This window comes from Rhinolophus hipposideros (assembly GCF_964194185.1).
Source record: "Rhinolophus hipposideros genome assembly, chromosome: 10".
NCBI lineage: Eukaryota > Metazoa > Chordata > Mammalia > Chiroptera > Rhinolophidae > Rhinolophus > Rhinolophus hipposideros.
The window spans coordinates 35679640-35703726 of record NC_138056.1 but is presented as its reverse complement, the minus strand read 5'-3'; the positions used below and the strand labels follow the sequence as shown (position 1 = coordinate 35703726).

The following is a 24087-nucleotide window of genomic DNA, read 5'->3' as shown; positions in this document are numbered from 1 at the left end:
TACTTGTTCATCACTCTTGGGAGATGTTTGCCTATTACAGGTAAGTTTATTTCTTGGTTTATGATTGTGAGCCACTTTAAAACTTGAACACAAAAGCACAAGGGATTAAAAACTCACATCTAACACTAGGTAAGAAATGGGTCAAATACTGCAACAGACTATCCACACCTGTCTCCCTTACCTGCGAGCCCACTAGGAAGGGGGACTGAATCAGTCTGCACAGCCAGCATAGAACACGTACTGCTGGCGAGGTGGCTAGATGGTCCTGAAGACCAAGGTCAGTGGTTTGGGTGTGTGTACCTCCTGTGCCCGGCATCCAACAGGCTATCAATGCTTGTTAACATAGTGGTCTCTGGAAAAGGACTTCGCCTAACAGTGTGATTTCAAACACAAATTTTGTTATTACTTAAGGTAAAGCTGAAGTAAAAAGCTTATTATTAAATATAGTTAGAAAAAAGGTAGTACAAATAGCCTGCTTGAACTTTTCCTGCATCCTCAAGGAGCATGGCTTTGTAAACCAGCCAAACACACGGTTTATCATTTACTGGTCTTAAAATCTTGAATAGCTAGCTCATCAAGTTGTTCAAGAGAATTAACTCTTTTAAACAGGGATACCCAATATTCTGCCAACATCTGGGTGAATAAATTTCATTTTAACTCATCCAAAAGTTGCAAGGCTCAGGAACCTGAGCTCCCCTCAGTTCTTCCTGTTCCCTCTGCTCCAGATGTAACTGTGGCTTGCTTACTGTTTGCTGAATCTCTTCCTCATCTTTCAGCCTCACCAGCAAGTCTGGGAAAAAATATCACTACCTCCTGAGGTCCCTCCACACTAAAGATGTCCTTCTCCAGACACTTCCATGTGTATTTCTGAAGTTACCCTATAGATAACATGTATCACAGTTCTACCTGACATTTAACATCAAATGTATCCAAAATACTTGGAAACATTTTCCCAATGACATTAAAATAACTAAATCACTACTACTTTCTAGTCTCTTCCAGCACCCTCTATACCACCTTACCTGCTCAACTTGATGCAATTATAAACAGGTGCACAATGGATGCTATCTTATTGCTCTGTAGAATTACACAATTCTAATTCTGCTAAAGCACAAATCAAAAAAGAGCAACATATATGAATCACCGATAGTTTTTTTTGTTTGTTTGTTTTTTGTTTTTTGTTGAGAGCCCACTGGCCCATGTGGGAATCGAACCCGCAGCCTTCGGAGTTAGGAGCACGGAGCTCTAACCGCCTGCGCCACCGGGCCGGCCCACCGATAGTTTTTTAAGGAAAGAAATACAAAACATGCGTCTCATTAAACAATGACTTTATTACTCGAGTACATAGACAAATTTATGCAACCAAGGCAGAGGCCGTGGATGATTCGCTGAAAAGGAAAAAGGAGGGAGGGGAGAAGACTGGATTAATACAAGTCCCCCATATTCATCCATAGAATTTCCCAGCTAATGGACTTATTTCCAAAGTGCTAAAATAAACCCCAACTATATTAAATGCACCCAACTGCTGAGTTCTTGAATCAGTTCACTGTGCTCAAGCATAATGAATTAAGATGCTCACTCAGACATCCAAGGAAGAACTGGCCAACATAAGGAAAAAAATCCTTCTGGTGGAAACTGCGAATGTTTGGACATTAATCATCATAGTGAGCATCTGATGCAAAAATGAACACAACATAAACACCTAGGAGCAGTGGTATGAACTGAAATTTTTACCCAGCATCTATCTAAAGGCTTGTTCATGTTCTAAATCTGTGAACTATGGCCCTTCGCTTGTATTTGTAAATAGTTTCAATGGAACACAGCCACACCCGTTTATTTATGCATCATCTATGGCTGTATTCCTGCTACAATGACAGAACTGAAAGAGTGGTTGACCATGAAGCCACGACCCAAAACATTACAATCAGTCCTTTTACTCTATTTACTATCTGGCTAACCTGTTAACAAATGAGAATACTTACTATTTCCAATTGGGGGGGAGGACTCGTTTGGTCTTGTAGTATCGAGCCAACCGGTGAATACGACTCTCGATCAGAATCAGACGGAATTTAGCATCCTTATCCTAAAAATTAAAAAATTAGTAGAATTCAAGAAAACCACCCAAAACAACTGAACATTATCAAACATTATTTTAACAAAAGAATATATAGACACCATGTACTTTAATGAAAAGTTACCCGGTAATAGAATCATAGGCCAGGGTTCATGTGGCTACACGAAGTCCTTAAGGATTTTTAAGGTTTCCAGGAGACCAAGAAAGAATGATTTGCATAACTCTGCAAACACACACCTTAACATTTCCAACCAACTGAATTATTACTATGCCTAGAGAAAGCAAGGACCCTCCCACCAATCTCTTCTGGTAGAATTTTTATTTCAAAGCAACTTTAGTGTGACTAGTTTGTGTCCTAAGCCACTTTAGATAAATCAAATCCAATGCATTACCTTTTACTGAAATAAACCAGTACAAGCAGTCCTATGCTCTTACCTTTCTGTTCCTCTCAAGATGCTTTCGAACAGCAACAGCTTTCTTAATTAAATGGTACAAATCCTCAGGAAGATCAGGAGCAAGTCCTTTGGATTTAAGGATTCTCAGGATTTTATTGCCTGTCACAAAACGTACTTGTGCAACACCATGCGAGTCTCTCAGGATCACACCTAAAAACAGAATAATATAAACTGTGAATGTTGCAAGATCATCATCATAGTGAGCTTGCTGGACGGACAAAGCTACTTAAATAACCAGCTTTTAAAAAATCTTATTAAGAACATCAGGGCTTCTTAAAAAGATTTCATGTACATTATTTTTCTTAACTCTCAAAACAGCATGTATGACTACGTGACTATCTACCATGTCCTTCCTGTTATGTGCGATACCTCCACTAGAGCATACGCTCCAAGAGGGCATATATTTTGCCCTTTTTCGACTACTGGAACCTCAGCATTCAGAATCACATACCAGGCCAACATTTGCTGAGTGAACCCACTTGCAAAGTCACACACAGTTGAGGCTCAAACCACATCTGAGAAAGTGTGACGAGCACTGTGAGTCCAATCCTTCATTTAATAGCTGTGTGATTTGGGGCGAGTTATAAAGCTACACGGTGCGTGTTTTCTCAACTGTTAGGATGGGGAAAACTACTAGCATTTATTTGAAACCATTATTGTGAGAATTAAACGAGGGCAGTATTTGCAAAGGGCTTAGAACAATGCACTCATGACGGTGCCCAGCTCACAACAAATACTCATCACATTTTTCAGAACGTTTTAATAAGTGTATCATCTTCTGGGTGAGAATTTGAGAGTTCAACAAATGATGACCGAGAGGTCTCGGTCAACAGTGAAGCCCGGAAAAAAAGGGCAAAAAAAGGTTTCCAGCCTTTTCCAGCAAGTTACACGCGGGCACACGGAAGAGGCTGCCTGACCCCAAAACACTCACCGATCTGTGAGGGAGTCAGCCCCTTCTTGGCCAGTTTGTAGATCTGCTCCTTCACATCGTCAGACGTCAACTTCAGCCACTGTTTGTGGAAAAGAGCGCGGCCTTAGCACGAAACCAGGGGCGGTACCTACACAGCGACCCCTGCGCCCTCCAGGCTGCGCTCCTCGGGCACACATGGCCCACGGAGCCCGCACGCCGGCGCCGCTTCCCCCGAGCGACGGATGGCATCCTGCTCCCCACCTGTCCCCGGTCCCCGCACGCTACTTACGGTGGGGACGCTGCGGCGGTAGGGCAGAGCCGACTGGGACAGGCCCTTCCTGGGGAGAGAAGCAGTCGTACGGTAAAGTGGTCCGTGCCACAGCCACCCAGAACACCATCCCCCCGACCCGCTGCCCACACTCCTTCCTTGCCCCTCATCCCCGCGGCCGAGCCCTGCAATTCTCGCAGGGAAACCCGCGCTCACCCGGGAGCATGCATGCGACCCATGATGGCGGTGGCCAAGCAGCAAAAAAGAGAGCGAGGACCGGGAGAGCTTCCGGAAGCCACCCAGCACACAGGAAATGACCTCACACGTTCCCGCTTCCTCGCCTGCGGGAGGAGGAGTTACGCTGCGTGGCCCTCGGCGTCCGCCTAACTACACATCCCGAAATGCATTTCAACGTGGCAGCCCCTTTCTCAAGCAACAGGACTACACATCCCGGCATGCATCGGCCCTTGAGGAGGCTCGTGGCTAGAGCGGCAAATTGAGTCCTTTTCCAGCGGGGCCTGTGCATGTCTGGAAGTGCTGCCAAAACCACCATAGTGCCGCTTGGAATCCGAGACTGGATGTGGGCGTGGAGCGGAGACAGCTGCAGGGGTTGGTGGACTCAGTCCCTGTCCCTGTCCTCGGAAAGGCCGTTATCTGCGCCCCCGCCCCCACAGAATTTGGGGGCCTGAAGTTCAGCCCTACACTGTTATTGTTCCTTCAGTCACCAGCGCCCGTCCTTACGTTGGCACTGGAATCCTCAAAGTGTGTCTCTGCCCTTAATACATTCTCAGGTACAATACCACGGTGATGCGTGCCTACACTGGAAGTAATTCATGGTAATGGTTAACAGCCAGCCAGAGCTGCTTTATTTTATCGCTAATCCTAATCTCTCAAGGGACGGTTCACTGACCACGGGGAAGTACCAGCCCAGGAATTTAAAGCAGGCACTGGCCCCTACCCCCGATGCACCCCCACCTGGCACCCCGCCACACTTCCTTGCACCGGGCTGTGGGGTGCTTGGCTTGGTGGAGGGGTGTTGGGTGAAGCCTCACGGAGCCGCGTGCCGGAGTGAGAGTGGAACCGGGAGGAGCTTCGGGAATAAGATTGCAAAGGCAGGAGCTAAGGAGGGGAAGGGAAGTGTTGAGGATGATGGAGATATTGAGGCGTTTGAACTTCTTGGTAAAAGGAACCGCTATTGAAACTCTTAAGACTGACTCAGTGCTGGCACAAGGGATGCGTTGACAGAGTGGGCAAATGAAGGGTCTTGTTCAAAACCAGACCGGAAGGAGGGAGGGAGGTGAAATCAATAAACGACTACCGACAAGTTTGAAGTAACTGGTGAGACTTTGAAAGAAACTCTAGGTACTAAAACATCCCCCTCCACTGCTCTTTTAACAGATCACTATTATTTGATGCATAACTTTCTAAAGCATTAAGAATTTCATTCAAATTGGGTAATCTATTTTTCCTAGCAAAGGTGCTTTTTTTTTTTTAATTGGGGAAGGGGAACAGGACTTTATTGGGGAACAGTGTGTACTTCCAGGCCTTTTTTTCCAAGTCAAGTTGTTGTCCTTTCAATCTTAGTTGTGGAGGGGTCAACTCAGCTCCAGGTTCAGTTGCTGTTTCTAGTTGCAGGGGGCACAGCCCACCATCCCTTGCGGGACTCGAGGAGTTGAACTGGCAACCTTGTGGTTGAGAGCCCGCTGGCCCATGTGGGAATTGAAATGGCAGCCTTCGGAGTTAGGAGCTCTAACCGCCTGAGCCACCAGCTGGCCCAGATGCTTTCTTATTGTTAGCCAAATTTACATCTTCAGCCCAGATATGGAATAGGTTTTAACAGGGCTCCAACTCCCAATCCTCACCCCTACCTACTTACTCCACGTCCCTTTTCAGTTAAACGCTATCCATTTGCTCAAACCACAAACCTTGGAGTCTTGATTTTTCCTTTCTAATTCCCTTTAGAGTCATCTCAGTTCTACCACAAAAATGTATCACAAATACATTCACTTCTCTCCGTTTCCACTGCTATCCCCAATCCAAGCCACCCGCTCATATGGGCAACTCAGTGGTATCCCAGCTGTTTGTGCTTTACTCATGTCCAAACTCATGTCCACCCCAAACACATATAACCCATTCTCCATCTAGCAGTCAGTGATCTTTTAAAAACGTAAATCAGATCATTTATTACTCCCCTGAGTAACCCCCGCTACACTTTCTCAGTGCATTTAAAATACAATCCAAACCCCTGGGCTCTGCCATCTCAGGGCTTTCCTGAGGAAGACCATCTAAACTTGAGATTCTAAAGTAATCCTCCTCCCTCCCAATATCCTATTGATTATCCTCATAGCACACGAATCTGACATTTTCTTTTCTAGTTGCTTGTTTGGTTGTCTGCCTCCAATAACATTTGAACTCTGAGGATAGACTGTTCATTGCTTTTACCTCCAGCACTCAGATCATTGCCTGGCAGGCAGGGAGTTAGGCACTTACGAACCTAAGTAATTTGTTCCCCATTTGAAGATATCTAGACTACCAACTTTATTTCAGGAGGCGCTCGAAGATAGTGGGAAGAGTAAAATTTGGCCATCTAGACCTGGATTACAGTACACCTGTGTGTGATTTGGATCAGGTCAGTTATTTAATTACATGAGTTTTTTAAGCATTGCTGGAATGATTTGCCTTCAGCCCTGATTTATCGTCACACTTGTCTTGTAGTGGAAAGATTGAGGGATGTCTATGATATAACCAACACCAGTACTGGATTGTTTTGAGAATACCACTCTGGTTAAAAACAAAAACAAACAACCCCCCAGCTGTTAAAAACACCATATGACTTTCCTAATAAGGATATAGAAATGTTGAAAAATATTTATTCATGGAATAGAAATTATGTTATTTCAGGTTTTTTTGTTTGGTTGTCATGTTTGAGCCCTTCGCTAGTTTTTAATTCACCTTATCTGGCCATGTTTGTATCAAGATCACCATAGATAAAATATGTAGTTGAGTGTGTTGAATTTTAATCAAGTGGTGTTTACCTTCTATTAATATTAAGCCATGCCCTGTGGCCTTTATGTGACGTACTTTTCTGAGAACTTCTTTTGTAAATAGGGACCTTCTGATTTTTTAAAGATAAAAAAAGGGGAAAGTTATAATTTTACTACATGAACCACTGTTAACACATTTCTAAAAGGAAGAGGTTCAGTGATCAAATGGTTTTAAAAAATGGATTTTATGACCTTTAAAGGTCAGATTCACATAGCATAAAATTTGCTATTTTAACCATTTTAAAGTGTACAATTCAGTGGCTTTCAGTACATTCACAATATTGTGCAACCATCACCACTAACGCCAGAGTTTTCATTACCCCAAATAGCAGCCTCGTATTCTTTAAGCAATTACTCACCTGTCTCCCCTCCACCATAGTCCTTGGCAACCACAGTCCTTGGCAACCACTAATCTTTCTGTCTCTATGGAGTCGCCTATTCTACATATTTCATATAGTAAATGCAATAGATAGTATGTGGCCTTTTGTGTGTAGTTTCTCCCACTAGCGTATTTTCAAGATTTATCCGTGGTGTAGCAAGATCACTGCTCTTCCTTTTTATGGCTGAATATTCCACTATACGGATGTGTCACATTTGATCTGTGCAGCAGTTGATGGACATTTGGCTTGTATGTACTTTTGGGCCATAAATAGTGCTATAAACATTCATGTACAAGGATTTGAGTACCTGTTTTCAATTTCCTTGAGATTTTATACACACACACAATATATGAATTGCTGGGTGAGAGGTCATTTTTTTGAGAACTGCCAAACTGTTTTCCACAGCAGCTGCAGTTTTATACTCCCACAGTGAATAGGGGCTCCAAGATAAACAAAATACATTTCTCTACATCCTAGTGGGTAGGAATTAGTAACTCATTGTAGTTTTGATTTCTATTTTCCTAATGACTAATGAGGTTGAGCATCTTTTCATGTGATTGTTAGCTGTTTTGAAGAAATGTCTATTCAGTCCTTTGCCTATGTAGAAATTGGGTTGGCTTTCTGCTGTTGAGTTTTAAGTTCTTTATACATTCTAGATATCACACTCTTATCATATATATGACTCGTGACTATTCTTTCCCATTCTGTGAGTTGTCTTTTTACTTTCTCTTGTTGCTTGTGCTTTTTATGTCATACTTAAGAAACCTGTCTAATCCAAGGTTAAAAAGATGGGGCCAACCTGGTGGCTCAGGTGGTTGGAGCGCCCAGCTCCTAACACTGAGGGTTGCCAGTTCAATTCCCACATGGGCCAGTGAGCTGCACCATCTCCAGCTAAGATTGTGAACAACAGCTCTCCCTGGAGCTGGGCTGCTGACTGTCTCAGCCGGAGGGAGCACAAGGCTTGTAATACCAGCATGGGCCAGGGAGCTGTGTCGAGAAACACCGGCTTGAGGGGAGGGGAGGAGTCGGAAGAAGGAGGGGGAAAAAAAGATGGACACCTATGTTTTCTTTTAAGAGTGTAATTTTAGCTAAGTTTAGATCATTGATCCATTTTGAACCAATTTTTATATATGTTGTAAGAGTCCTACTTTATTCTTTTGCAGTTATCTAATTGTCCCAGCACCATGTGTTGAAAAACCTGTTCTTTTCCTACTGATCTTTCCTAAAGCCTTGTGAGTGTCTTTCCTGGATCATGATTCAAACAAATAAAATAACCAAATAGATGTTCTAGAAATGAAAAATACAACAACCAAAATTAGAAACTCAATGGATGAGTTAAACAGTTGAAGAGTTATGAATTGGAGAATTCGTATTATTAATAAATTATGCAGAACCGATGTTACTGATTGACTTAAGAATCCTAGATAGAAAAAAATAAAAATATCTGCACATAGGCACATCCTACTTAATACAGATCAAATAGGATCAGCCCCAAAATAATAACTATTGAAGATGTATGATGGATTCATTCATGGAATTCATTATACTGTTGTCTAATTTTGTATACTCGTACACAGTATGTATAAAATTTCCACAATAAAGAGTTTCAAAAGAGTAAAATAATTTTTTTTTGACATTAACTGAGTTCATCACCTCCAAGAAAATGGCTCTAATTGTTTAAGTTCTTGCTCTTCACGGTCTCTGGGCCCTTTTACATGTTACGGTAGAAGAATCAACATTTCCCCGTTGTGTAGATATGTCTATAACATGGCTGTTACTGCACTATTTAATATTTAAATAAACTACCAAAAGCCAGGGACCCTACTCACCGAAGCATTTCACTTCTATGAAACGGTGAGGAGGCTCTAGGAAAGTGGCAATGCCGACCACACTTAGAAATCAGGCACTCTAATTGGACATCTTTAGGGGCAACTGACAGCCCAGTTCTGAAATTCAGGATTATTTGAACTTAATAACTCCTGGGTGAGATGCAAAGAACAGTAACAGTGAGCTCAAAGTTTGGAACCAAAAACATTAAAATGTCAACGAGAAAAGAAATTATAGCCGAGTTCCTTTATTCCAGAAATATTTTAATACAATCGTAGTACAGTTACAAAGTCACATTCAGTCCACTGAATATATTCAAGGCATTAATAAAAATATCATACATCTTTATTCACTACTTTAATATAATGAAAGTATTTGGTTCTTATAAATGAGACTAACTGCTATATTCATTCATATTTGCACTGCTAGTCAAATAGCATGTAAGTAAATCTGTTGATTATAGAATGCCGCTTTAGTCCTTTTTAATCTGAAGTCTAAGTATCAAAATTGACTGTTTTCTTCTTTAAATGCCACAATACTTGAATCCTAGAAAAAATAGTTATCCCATTTAAGGCAAGATTTTGAAACTTTTATACAATTTTAATTTGAAAAGATAAAAGAATATCAAAGATCATTCATGCCTTAACAGTTAGATACCTACTGATTCTTATAAAGGCAGTAATAAGAATGTCAGTGCAAGTTCTACATTGGGTTCCTCAGTAGAGAAAATAATAGGTTCTTAGAGTAAACCATTATTTTCAAATCCCAAAGCACTGCAAGAGGAAAGAATTCTTCTGGTGCAGAACTTACGTGTAGCATAATTATTTTTACTCGATAAAGATAGATATAAAACTTTGTGAGTATATATAAAAATTAGTGTCTTGGCCAGTTTGTTTAAACTTTTGTTTGATTTACTTTAATGCAAGCTTTAAAAAAATGTAAAAAGAAAAACCAACTGATTTAAAATCTATTGATAGTAGTAGTGCAAAGAGGCGCCTCTGTCCCTTTTTTTTTTTTTTTTTTTGGTAAGAGCTGAAGATTAGCATTTCACAAAGAAATAACTTATATTAAAATATATGTTAAGTGTGTGTGTGGTATTTTAATGACAAAAAAATGCACAAAATGAGTTAAATTAAGAGAAAACATTACCACTTGTTCTGAACTCTGTTAACTGTACAGTATTAATCACAATATACATTTTTAGATAAGAATTCAGATTTCTTGTCATTGAAAAGTGACATCACATTTTCTAGTTCTATTTGTGCTCAGAGACACTGCAGTAACAGTCTGCAAATACACAGTATACATTGAATCCAATTAACAATGGCCTTTTGCCAAAACCGTACTTTCTCTTTACAGTGGCTAAGTGACAACTCATGGAATGGAACTAGGTCTCAAAAGTTTAAATGAAACTATCTAGTACTTTTTTACATTTGCAAAGGTACTTATACACTTTAAGAAAATGTGAACTATATGTAGAAAAAGAAACTAAACGGTGGTGATATTCATATAGCATACTTACAGGGTTTCCTACAAATGGACCATTAGTGTTAGGCACCAAAAATTTCAAGTTTATTTGTTTGTTTGTTTAAAGCCCGTCCCATTGATACATCCTCAGCTCTTCAATTTCTGCTCTGCAGGTATCACCAATTTCATTAAACATTTGTACAGTTTGTAAAAATTCTGTTCTGGACAACTGAATTGTCCTTTCTTGGTATTCTTCACTGCATATTTTGTCAGTTATCTCACAGCACCTAGATTGCTACAATCTCTAATTTAAAAAGTAAATTTCCATTTTAGCCATGAGAACTAATATAGTATTTACATAACTATGTGTGAAATTGAATGAATAACTAATAAAAAACAATCTTATTCTTAATGGTTACTGTAGAATAATTTCAATCATGTCCCTTGTGATTCTGAATCACATTACATTGAGTAATTTACGTGAATGTACAATGTTTACAAATGTCAGTAAGACCGCTTACAAGACAAACTTTGCCATCAAAGTCTACATTGAAATTCAGTCTGGACCCTAGAATTCTTGTCCTGGGCCTCTTGTTCTACCAAACAGGAATGGGCAAATGGGTAAACAATTTTCACTTGTTTAATGCAGGAGTGGAGTAAAGATATATGGAAGTGGAACTACCAAATTGCAACTCACACTCCTAGGAATAAACGTAGGACTACAATGGAATGATGGAATTTAGTGTACAGCTACATCAATGAGTCTCATTCAGTTACTGGACAACAAAAACACAAATCAAATGGCTGACGGTTTAACTAAGTCACACATCAGAAACAGAGAAAATGATTTTTCTATGGGAAAAACATTAGTAAATATACATAATTTCCTGTGTTGGGTAAGTTGAAAGCGAGTGAAAACTACTAATTATTTATCAAGTCAGGAAAGAAAACTCAGAAGGAAGTGCCAAGGAAGCCCGTGAAGTTAAGGCACCATTATTTACAACTTCAGTGATTGGCACTTAATTCCGACAAGGGCTTTAAAGACATGAATAATAAAAATCAATATTATTTCCCCCTACTTCCAGAAACTACTTAGTAGTTCTTAACATAACGATCTATTGTTTGTGCTTTGCTTGTCAGCCCTGTGAACAGCAGCTGCATTTTATGGTAACACCCTGCACCATCCCGTCCTTTGGTGTTTGCAAACATGCACAGTGGTAAAGGCTGTAGAAGGTGCAAAAACACGAAAACAAACATGCTGTGAATGTGTAAGAAACAATGCATACTAGACCAAACTAAAGCTATGACTCTGAATTACTCAAGAGAGGATTAAATCCTTCACCAACTCAAAGTCTTTTTCAGAACTTAATATATATTAAGTTTAGGGTTTACAGCATTCTACTAATATGTAATGACTTAAAAATGGCAATATCTTTAACAAATTCATAAAAGTTAGTTATGTGACTGTTGGTCCAACACGTGCTGAAACATAGCAAGTTCATTTACTTTATAATTTCTGTCCAAGTATAAAAATACTATACAAAGTTCTGAAGTGTGTGTGTGTGTGTGTGTGCGCACATGTTTATAACTGTTCGTGTTTCCAAAGCTCAGAAATTCACTAGCTTATAAACAGGTTGCTGCAGTCAGCTGATACCACTTAACTGTCTCTTTGCTCAGGTTGAAATCTTTCAAAGCCAGGGTTATTCCACCCAAGAAAAAATTCTCCCGCAGAGATTCTGCACTGAGTACACTCAGTTGAAGTTTTCTCTGTCTTAATGTTTCTTTGCTATATCCACTGTACACAAGCTACAGCAAAGGCAAAAAGAAACAGAAAGTTACAAATTATTTGTTTGGTTCCTTGGATTATTTTAAGTAAAAATATAAATGAGATTATTAATCAGACAGTGGCTACAATTAATGACATTGATTACAACATATCTGGTGGAATTTGTCTCATAATTTAGATGTATTTCAGGAGTCTTGGATTGTATTCACATGCCTCAGAGTGTCTCACATAGCAATGCACAAAGTAGAAAATTATCATTTACTAAAAACTAGAAACATGGTTTTCCTGAGATGGAGGTATGGAGAAAAGAAATTACATGGCAGCATGCATTAAGATGATAGCTGGAAAAGGAGATTGGAAGGAGGCAAGCAGCTGGGATAGCATAATTATAATTTACAGAAAATGAATTAAAATTTCCTTTTGCTGTCTTTTTCTGTTGGATTTTATATACCATGAAATGATAATTTCGGGTTATCCATAATTCAGTGCAAACTCACCAACTACAAATTCAGTTTACAGTGAATCTGGAGTTTCACACACCACATTCAACACTTAGAATTCTTTTCTTTTCCTTCAAGAAAGCCTCACCATAACTGCTGAGAAACATCTCCTAAATATAGTCCTTCTCACTGACTATAAGAACTAAAAAACATGACTACATTTCATTTTCTTATTTTTCTTTTTTTCTTTTTTTTAAAAATTTATTTATTGGGGTGACAATTGTTAATGAAATTACATAACATTTCATTTTCTTTAAAGTACAATACTAACTAGAAAAAAGCCAATACTACTTTTCCAGAATAATACCAGTTGGTCTTCACCAAATGTTTTATATGCATTTAAAGGGCTGACAGGATATGCTGTGATTTTAATATTAATAACCTTGATGAATACTCAGATTTGCTCTCAGATCTCTATTCAGACATTTTGTGTGGATGTAATGTCAACGTACACAAATAATGCGGTGTTTATCCTAATGAAGTACTTGACTAAGGGTTAGTGGGTTTTAATAAATGAACCATCTACGCTGACCCTGAGTAGCTGAGCAAAGTCATGGTTCTGCTCCACACAGTTCAGTTGGTGCTTTGTTTACTGTTTTCAGTTAGGAGCACTCTGTTTAAGAGGGCTGCTCACAGACCACAACAAATTAGAAGAAGGATGATTTTGAAACTACATCCTATCAAGCAAAGGTGAAGACTCTAAAGATATTTTAAAAGAATAAACAGGAAGGGCATTTCAACTTCAATTTTGTGAAGAACTGCCATGTAGAAGTAGGAAAAAAATAGTTGTGTGATTCCAACAGGTACAACTGAGATCCACAGAGGCAAATGTACAGGGAGGGAAGATTTCAGCTCAGTATAAAAAAATAACCTAAGAGCTGGAGCTGCCCCAAACAAACTGGACAGCCTTGAAGTATTTCAGCACAGATTGGACATCCCTTCTAAAAAATGGTTTAGGAGGGGTTCAAGCACTGGAAAAGCAGATGAATAATGGCCCCTAAGATCTTAAAACCTAAGGTCTATGACTGAGGTTCAAATCTGCATCACTGTGTTAAATGCCATTGGACTGCTATTGATGTGCTTTACTAGTACAATAAATAGTTCAGCAACCAATACCTAAACATTTTAAATTTAAAGGATATAAAATTTTGAATCTCAAACAAAAATCTAGGAATTTTTTAGAAATGATTTTAACTTACCATTTCGTTGAATGTTGGATTCCTAGTCTTTCGTGAAATTTTGGTTTTACGTTTGGATGTTTTGTGGGTATCTGGAAGTAGGTATGTTTTGACATATGGATTTGGGTCGGCCCCATCTTCAGTAACCTACAAAGAAAAGCATTCCCTTAACAGTAATGCTTCTTACCAAGGGATGGGTTTCCTCTATAATCATCATTATTTGTAATCACTCACAAGATCTTTGATGTGCATCACCATGATGAAAAGAGTACCATTTCGGTAAGAGACAGATAATTTCACTGCTCCTCCTATTTGGCCTGGAGTTGGACTGAAGAGACCTGCATCTGAAAATATAAATGTGTCCATCTTTAATTTTACCTTGCTTGCAGTGGTTCAAGCTGCAACAAAAAATTTTTGCTTTAACTCCAGGACCACAACATGTGAGGTTAAAAAATGGGTAAAGAACCTCGCCATTGGATACATACTTTAGTAATATTAGGGAAGTTATATTTATCTAGAAATACACCACCTTAGCAAGAATACCCTCCTCATTCTCAATGAACCACAGCCAGTAACCCTACTGTCACTCTTCACATCCACTGAGAAGTACAGACTTGCAGGCCATAGGGAAGCCATGAACTATCAATAAAGAGAGAAAAAAAATCTCACCTGCAGACCTAGCTATTCCTTCAGCTTTCTCATCACGAAGTAAAGGGTGAAAAAAAGTACAAACAAGATCACACTAAGATAGAAGAGGAAAGAGATTCATTAGTTTAAATATTATATAGCACACACACAAAAAAACAGTTTATTTTTCAGGTAGGACATTCACCTCTGCCACATCTGTTGAAGCTCTCATCAAACTTTGTAAATAACTGTTTAATTCAATTTTTCTTTTGGCTGCTACATCTTTTATGTGTGTTCTTCCTAGAACCATCTTATTAGGAAAGCTACAAAAGAAAAACAATAAGAAGTGGGATTTAAATTAATTCATCTGGAAGTGTTTATAGAATCAAGTACAGTATTTACCTAGAAGTACACTTTTTATATATTTAAATACAAAGTAGAGTCTTAATACACTATAAAGTAAATTTTGTGATTTCAAAGTACTGGAGATGAAATAGTTCAAATACCACATCATTCTTTTATGAACCCTAGTACAAAAAGTACATGGTTTTGATAAAACTATTTTCTACTTATTTCTTCTCAAGACTAATCATTCACAAATATTTTATGTAGATCCTATCCTCCAAAATAATCATTACTCAGCATAGCTATCGTAGATACCAGTAAAACCCACAAATGACATACAGCCCAAATCAAGATAATCCTAACTCTGCTTACTGTGGTGGCTGTGGGAAAATGAGACTGCATATGAAAATAAACTGATACCCACTTTGCTGCCTCTTTACTTTAGAAATCTAGTCTGAGAAGAATATGAGCAACTTGATACAGGAAATCTATTGGTTATTATACTACATTAAAACTGAGGATTTCCAAAGAATATCAGATACAAAACTAAGCACTAAGAATCTAATTAATCTCAATGCCTCAGCTTTTTATTTTTTAGAGGAGCTCAGTATAACCACATAGATTATTAATACAGTGATTTAAAATCTGATTTTTTAAAACCAAAGCTCCAAATTATTATTTTGTGTTGTTTATTATGGTAGAGATAACAAATTCAAAGCAGCAAATAAAATTAGAAAGATGGAAAATCCCACATTTTAAGTTTAAGATCTTGATCATTTATTCATTTACTCATTCAACAAAAACTTACAGTTCCTTGTCTATGACTAGTAATGATACAAAGGAAAATAAGTCACATATGGTCCACAGTATTTTACTAAGCGTTAACACAAAGTTTTTGACTTTCACCTGATACTAAATAAATAGTTTCCTATAAAAAAGGACTAAAGTACATAGATGAGAACATACCCTGGTAACTTCCAAAGTGGAAATATAATACTGAGCTTGTTGTGAAGTTCTTGAAACTCGTCAAACGTCCGGAACACAAATGAGGGCTCAAGATGTCCTTCCCTCAAAATTCGGACTACATATATCTGAAAAGAAACCACACCCAAACACATTAGATTCATAATAAAACCTTTCCAGACAGAAAATCTACAGGTTTACTGTTATATGTAATACCAGTGCTTTTAACTGCGTAATATATGTCACCAATATGAAACAGCAAATATAAAACTCATTGTAATTTATATCACATCTAACTACATTCTAAGAGTGACCTTAACCATTGTAATATATGGAAATAAGGACTGGAAAGTGAAAGTCATTTGATTTCCAGGATTAAGTATAATAAATGTACTTCCCAAATTTGTAAATTTAGTACATTTCGAGTGAAACTATTAATAAGTTCATTTAAGGGTAAAGGAGAAAAAAGGCAAAATTTATGGCAGCTGGGTTATGAGGGAAAACTTATCTTACTGGATATTTAAACTGTTATATAAAGTCACAGTACTTTAAAGAGTAAAATGCTGTGCAGACAGAGTCAGATATACCTACTGAAGAAATGAATTCAGGGATATCTATCTATCTATCTATCTATCTATCTATCTATCTATATTTATTTATATATATTTAGTGTATTTAAAGGTGGCATGATAATTCATTGGGGGCAGGTGGAAACGGACTGCTCAATAAAATGGTGTTAGGATACAATACTCAATAAACATATAAAAATTTACTACTAATACAATAGGCAAAAATTAAAATAATAGTGAAGTCGCTTTCTAAAATTTGTCAAAAATTTAAAGACTGACAGGGCTGCAAAATATTAACACAAGGGTGAAAAATAACATAAAAAATGATGATAAAGCTACACTATTGTTGGGTATGGAAAAGTGCACTGAAGATCCTGTTTTTCCAAAACAAATTATGTGTGTGAGACAGAGAGATGTGTGAGTAATACTTCATCCCTGGAGAGTAGAATGAGAATGTAAGATTATTGCTTTACATGCTTCTATATTGGTTGAATTTGTTACAATGAGCAAGCTTCATCTTTGGAATCAAGAGGAAATTGAAGGAAGGAGAAAAAGCAAAATAGTTAAGTACTACCCTTCTAGTCTTGCCCAAAAGGAATATCATTTGTCCCTCATGATTTTGGGGCAAATTAGGGATGCTCCAAGTACATTTACTTATTTTTGGACCATCCACGGAAGAGAAGTATGAAAACAAAAAATGCTTGAAACCTGAGCAGAGTCAGTAAAGGAAGCAAGAAAGGACAACAAAAATGCAGGCACGAGTCTCTCCAAGTACCTAAACCAAACTTACGTAATGTTTATCTGGGTTGTATTTCTTATGGTAAGTGAAAACTGAGACTTCCTTGATTCGACCATCTTGTCTAAAGGAGTATGTTTTGGGTGAAAATGAAAGGATGGGCTCATCATTGGAAGGAAGACCAGAAAAACGAAGCTGGGCAAGGTTGTGAATGAAGAAGTTAAACTTTGTGGCAATGCTTCCCAAACTTGATTCAATCAGCCTACAAAATAACCAGAAAATGGGTTAACAGTAAATGTTCATGAGAACACATGCTCAATTCTTTTAACATAATAAAAGATGAAAAACACTTTCATTCCTTTTAAAATATTAAGCAGATTCTCACTTTGCCAGGGATTCCCTTTGTTCGATAGGCCAAAAGCCCATGAAAATATGTCTCACCCCAACAAAAAATGTTAGCACAGAAGTCTCTTTTCCATCCCATCCCACTGTCTCCAAGAAATGAGGTTTGGATACCTTGAGCCCTCTGGAGTCCAATACTAATTAAAAAGCTATTAGGGACAGAATATTATTGGTATAATGCCAAAAAGATGATTTCATTATTTCATTCCCTTGTAATAAACAGGGTATGTGACAATTAAACAGGTATAGAAGGAAGCATCCAGAGTAATCCAAATTTTTAAAAAAAACTTTTCTCTTAAACAGCAGAGTGGTAGAATCTGGTATCAGTGTCCTTCTTCAGATAATCATAACGTCCCTCAGTTGGGAAAAGATTTGGCAGGATGGGGAGTTTGGTGGAAATAAATTTGGAAGGAGGGCCTGGATAAAACATTTGAGGCACGGAAAGGAAACAAGACGTCTCAGAAAGAAAAGAGATCCAAAAACAGAAGTGAGAGAACCTCACACAAAGGTTTTTGCCTTGCTATGTGTGGACTGAACACTTGTGTCCCCCCAAATTCCTATGTTGAAGCCCCAACCCCATGGGGCCATTATGGAGTGAGTAAGGTTCAATTATGTCATCAGGGTGTCCAGCTCCAATAGGCTTAGTGCCCTTAAAAGACGAGACAAGAAAGCTCAGGCTTTCTGGCTCTATATCTCCCTCTTTCATCTGAAAAAAACAGGGAGAAGGCAGTCAGTTGTCTACATAGTAGAGCCCTCACAAGGAAGCGTCTCGGCCAGTACCTTGATCTTGGACTTCCCAGCCTCCAGAACTGTGAGGAAATAAATTTCTGTTGTTTAGGCCTCCTGTCTATGGCATTTTGTTATGGCAGACAAAGCAGTCTAATACATGCTTGCTGTACAGCTTTGCCCAGGGGAGCCAACAAAGCTCTTAAAAAAACAAAAAACAAAACGAAACCCATCAATACCTAAATTATCAGGATTAGTTTGGAAGGCTATACAAAAGTCGGCTTCCTTCAATTCAATTCAGCCCAGACTCTTGAGACTAGAGAAGTCCAGTCAGTGTTTTCTACCTCTTCTCCACTGAGAGGAAGAAGGCAAGAGAAAAAGGAAAGAAAAGAACGTGAGCTCATACGCCCCTCTCTGCTGTGTCATTATAACGAGGTGGTTCCACCAGCCAGTGACCAGCATGGTCAGCAGACAGAACAGACCTCCCAGGAAGCCCTGCCTTTAAAGCAATAATGGCAAGTTCAAATGCAATCACTGGGATAAGTGTTTCAAGTACTATGTCATATAATAACAATTTACTACAGCACAGTAGTAAATTTACTACAGTAGTGTTGTAGTTTGCTGTTTTCAGCACTTAAGGTATCCATGAAATCTGATCTGGCAGAATCCTCAAAAATAAATTTAGGACAGTTACCATTTGAGGGGAAAAAAACCTTCACAGAAACAGTTCATAAATGGGATGTTTATAATTTAAATTATATACTAAATAAAGCTTGAGATCATATTTCAGAGAAATGACTTATTTTTTAAAATCCTGTTGCAAATCCTTTAAACGTATTCAGTAAATAAAATTTTAACAATCTATTTGCTAATAATATGAATCAGCTTTTTGATCTACAGCATTTGTTTATACTAAAGAAAACCAATCAAAGCTGAACTGTATGGACCTGCTCTAACATACTTCCACATGCCTTACCGAGTAAAGAAAATGGTAGCTTCTGCATCTGTAGTTTGGGGTTGAAGCGCATCTCTGACATATTTTAAATCTTGAATACTTGTAAGTTCTGGTAACCCCGAAGGAATCATCTATAGAGAGAGAGAAAAAATAGTTTGTGACTTAAATTTTTTAAAAGTTCCTTCCCCACACTTCCTTAAAAGCTGGCCAGGTAATCAGAACGAAAGCAAACAAAAACAATCACAGTTTTGAGGAGTTTGTTAGTGTTATAGAAACCTAAGTGATTCTCTTATGAATGAACAAACTTGAGGCCAAAGAAGTCAACTGCTGGAAGTCACGAAGTCAGTTTTTGGAATAATAGCTGTGTTATGGAATAATATCAGACATTTTGTCTAGTATTCTGTTTTCACATCAATTTCAGTCACAATAATCATAGCAGGTTTTCATTTGTTTGTACTTTTTACTTAATATATGTCCACAATCTGAACACACCCAGAGTAAGACACAGAACATCTACCAGCATCCCAGGTGACGCTCTCAAGGTCCCTTTCAGTTACTGTCACTCCTCACCTGCAAGGGAACTACTCTTGTGACTTGTTTTTTGTATTTTCTATAAATGGTGTCTGGCATGTCTCACATAGCAGCAATTTTTAAATATGTTGGTAATAACTTATCTGACATTTGAAACTATAGTAAATTTTATTTCAAAATCACAAAATATCCTTTTTTAGATATTGAAACACAGAAGTATGAATATAAAAGTAAGTGTTTATAAAGAACAGAATTACCAGTGAAAGGAGGTTAAGAAAGAGGTTTGTTTGCTTTCTTATCAAGTTGTAGGCTTGACAGCAGAGGTCCACAAACAACTGGAAACGAATGGTGGGCTTTTCACCCCCATTGATGACATACGCCATATCAGAGGTCAGCACAAAAGGAGCCCGGTCCCTATTTAAAAAGGAAGTCAGTACACACAAAGTATTATTTACAGAAGATACTCAAACAATGCTATTGCTCTTATTACACAGTTATTGAACTAAACTACCCAAGCCACAACCATTTCCAACCGGGAAACTTAGCATCAGGCAGTTTTGAATTGGCATAACTCTTGAAAATTCTCATTTTCAGGAAAGTCATCATATAATCTCAATATTTAGATAGAACTTACATATGAAACTTTTTCCCAAGGGGCTATTTATATATCCACACGCCCACATAAAGATCAAATAGTAGTTACAAATATACAGAGATAAAAATTTTATACTCATTGCCATTATACAAATGGGAACATTTCCAATAGGTACCATGAACTAGATAAAATAAAATACACCTTAATTCACTTCAGCAAAGGTTACACACACACACTCATTCTTGTGGTACTGTCCTCTCAGGGCTTTTTCATCCCCAGTTATGCTCAAAGGGAGCTACAAGGCAAAGAACAGCAAGAAAAAAGGCAAGGTTTGGGACATTAACTTGTGAACGAGGAAGCGCCTCTTTTCTTCAGCAACAACAACAATCACCTCAGTACCTTTTGAAGCTGCCAAACATCTGTGCATGGCCCAAGAACTTCCCGAAGTCAATGTGAAACATGTGTCCTGTGCTTCGAAGCATGATATTGTCATTGTGTCGATCACAGATGCCTAAAACATAGGTGGCTACACAGCATCCAGCACAAGAGTAGATAAAATTCTCAGAAGCCTAGATAATAAAGACATAAAATTATTTTTAGAAAAAAAAATATTTATAAAGGAAGCAGGCTTACAAAGATCAAAGTAATTCATCGCTCTTTGAAAACACTATTGTAATGCACTTTCTCAACAGCTTCTAAACTGGGTTATGGTAACAAAAGCCAGCCTTTTCATATTTCAAAACAAAACACCCTTCTAAAGGTGGTTACTGTCCCTTCTCTCTAGCTTTTGTCTTTTAATAGGTTGAGATGCCGCCAGGCCCTTCGTAGGGTATGTGCTGCCTTTGAACCCATTTAAAGCATCATGTTTGTGGAACCCTGCTCCTCACAGGCTCTTACCACAAGCAGTAACACTGGGACAAAGATTAATCTGAAAAAAAGAATATTTTTCCTTTTTTTTTTGGCTTGTAGGGAGGGTATGTGTAAAGAAAGTCAGCTTATAGCTTTAAACATATAACAATATAATTAATGTGTTTTGTTGCTCATTTGGCGACTCCTTATGTGTCATTTGTTAAGTTTCTCAAAGCTGGGGACCTTCTTCCACTTTGGTCCTACTTGTCCTGGGGATTAAGTTGCTAACATAATATCACACAGAAGAATACAGCAGGATACATACAATGAATATTTTTATCTAAAGCATGTGCATTTATTCTCAAGATACTATATTTTTGAATGGAGTAGTCATATGGCTCTATATGTGTTTAATTTTATTCTATAATCCCTCAAAAATCATTACTGATGATGAAGATAGCAAACGTTTACACAGCACTTATCACAAACCAGGCATAGCACTGTTTCTCTTTCTCCACCCCTCGACACTCCCAGTACATGTGTGTGCCGATGTGTGTATGTTGTATGTATACATTAACTCATTTAAATCTCACAACAAATCATTAACATAGGTACTGTTATTCTGCCTTTTTCCATATGAAACTGAAACACAGAGGTTATTTGCCCAAGATCACAGAATTATTTAGGGGAAGAGCCAAGATTCAAACCCAGGCAATGTGACTCCACTATGTTACATTCCCTCTTACTTAGTAAAGCACATAAAAGAGCCAAATGCATAAAAGACACTCAGTGCATGTTACTTGACCATGATTTTGTGTCAAACAAGTTACCGGAAAAGCACAAAAGAGCCAACATTACTATAAACAAATATTGGATTCTGCTGCACTGCTTTCCCCAAACCACAAAGAAGAAAGAAAAGAAAGTGTTCTCAAACATTTTAGAAGACCAACAAAAGACAAAATTCCTCTACTTTTTTAGGTCAACAGATAGCATTTGTATGCATTTATCCGCAAATGTGACACGTTAATGATTTGACATAAACTGGGTAGGCAAATGACATTAAAGCTGGGAGCTTACATCAACATTGAAAGTGTTCTTGAATCTTCCTTAGGCCAATTTAAGATCATTGGAACCTTATGTCTTAAGAGATTTCCCATTCCTCTTATGTAATTCAAAAGTATACTAAAATAAAAAATAAAAATTGATGCCTCCAATTTTAACAGCTATCAATTACAGAATTTACTCTACGCAGCACTTCAAATGTATTAATTCAATTCTCACAATAACCTTATACCGTGTTTCCCCGAAAACAAGACCTACCCGGATCATCAGCTCTAATTAATGCGTCTTTTGGAGCAAAAATTAGTATAAGACCAGGTATTATTTTACTACAAGACCAGGCATATAACATAACATAACATATAACATAACATATAAGACCTGGTCTTATATTAATTTTTGCTCCAAAAGACGCATTAGAGCTGATGGTCTGGCTAGGTCTTATTTTTGGAGAAACAGGGTACTATATTTTTATATCCATAATATACACTGTAATACCATAATATATAACATTTTACGGCACAGATCACTGAGGCACAAAGAGGTCAAGTCATCTGCCTGAGGCTCCATAGCTGGTGAGTGACTTGGGACCTGAATTCAAGCCCAGAGAGTCTGACCCATAATCTCGCTTTTAACTACCACACGATGCAGCCACTTTATTTTATTTCCATAACTTTTTCCAAGACCTTTCGGAAATTTAACGTTCTGGGTTATATAAATACCTTTGTTTTTCTGGCCATTAAATACATGTTTGGAAAGTTTTTTGGATAATTTAGCATCAGTTTCACTCAGATTCCTGCCATTAATGCATTCTCTTTTTATAGTCTTTTCTTTACTTGGAGAAAGACGTTGTTTTCCCAAGTTACACTAAATGGCTAGTCACCAGAGCTGGAAAATCAAAGCACTTGATTATATTTTTAACAGTTATTTAGACGAAAGAGACATGCTAATCACCTTTTCATATTCCTCTTCAGAGGGATTGTATTTCCTCAGCCACTCTGCAAGTGGTTTATCTTTAAAGGATCCAGTCACACCATACTCCACTTGGATTTTCCTGAGGGTATCTGATGCAGGAACTAGTTCCACCATGCCTGTAACGATGAAACATTAAGCTATGTGAAAATGTCTCCAAAAGTAAGCCTTTATAAAATTTAAAGCTTTCAAGCTTTCATATGAGACATCAGCTAACAATTGTCATTAAAAAAAAATTAAGTCTGCCAGCCCATGCTAGCAAATGGGAGCAATCGAAATTATTTATTTTCAGAAGACCCACAATATAGAAGATAAATTTAACTATTCACGACTCTAATCTGTATATCCATGTGATACCCCCGACATAGAATAAAAATGTTAGTTACAAACTAGATGACACTGACCTCCTTAGTGAAATTACTTATAAGATACATACTTCCCACTTCACAAAATAATGTCTCGAATCATGTACTTGGGCAAAACAACGTTCAGAGAACATTAAGACTTTTCAAAGGGACAAACATTACGATTATCCTCGTGACATGAGTAAGTCTCAAGTGAATGTTTTGTCTTCCTAACTAAGGTATATATCCCTGGCTGGACAATTCATTTTTCAACTCATTTTTCGTTTTCCTCATAATTCCTTTAAAACAAGCATCAAACAAATACATTATGGGACATCTACACAATGGAATGCAATGAAGTACATCTCTACGTGCTTATGTAGAAAGATCTCAAAAATATGTTTCTAAAGACAAAATCCAAATGGAGAACTGTGTTTAAAAGAAAGACTTTACGTATATTGGAATATACCCAAAATATTCCCAGAGGGCTGTATAAGTGGTCATATTTTGGGAGTAGGAGGCCTA

General features: G+C 37.9%; 2 protein-coding genes across 3 annotated transcripts in view; both read right to left on the bottom strand.

Annotated features, from left to right (window-relative positions):
* Window positions 1-1265: 1265 nt before the first annotated feature.
* On the bottom strand, window positions 1266-3998 carry RPS13 (ribosomal protein S13). Its single transcript, XM_081063739.1, has 6 exons — window positions 3924-3998; window positions 3729-3777; window positions 3461-3539; window positions 2510-2679; window positions 1983-2083; window positions 1266-1388 (listed from the first exon to the last, which is right to left on the bottom strand). The coding sequence occupies exons 1-6, from the start codon at window positions 3944-3946 to the stop codon at window positions 1355-1357; spliced, it is 456 nt and encodes a 151-aa protein (XP_080919865.1). The 5' UTR covers window positions 3947-3998; the 3' UTR covers window positions 1266-1354.
* A 5193-nt stretch (window positions 3999-9191) lies between these two features.
* The window catches only part of PIK3C2A (phosphatidylinositol-4-phosphate 3-kinase catalytic subunit type 2 alpha), a 93618-nt gene continuing 78722 nt past the window's right edge, over window positions 9192-24087 (bottom strand). For both annotated transcript variants that reach the window (XM_081064376.1, XM_081064377.1), the window contains exons 23-33: window positions 23201-23337; window positions 20738-20907; window positions 20001-20157; window positions 19234-19343; window positions 17184-17391; window positions 15828-15952; window positions 14722-14839; window positions 14559-14631; window positions 14124-14233; window positions 13911-14036; window positions 9192-12231 (exon numbers count right to left, since the gene is read on the bottom strand). In XM_081064376.1, coding sequence (XP_080920502.1) covers window positions 12049-12231; window positions 13911-14036; window positions 14124-14233; window positions 14559-14631; window positions 14722-14839; window positions 15828-15952; window positions 17184-17391; window positions 19234-19343; window positions 20001-20157; window positions 20738-20907; window positions 23201-23337 — 1517 coding nt within the window. In that variant the 3' untranslated portion in view covers window positions 9192-12048. The remainder of the gene's footprint in view (window positions 12232-13910; window positions 14037-14123; window positions 14234-14558; window positions 14632-14721; window positions 14840-15827; window positions 15953-17183; window positions 17392-19233; window positions 19344-20000; window positions 20158-20737; window positions 20908-23200; window positions 23338-24087) is intronic.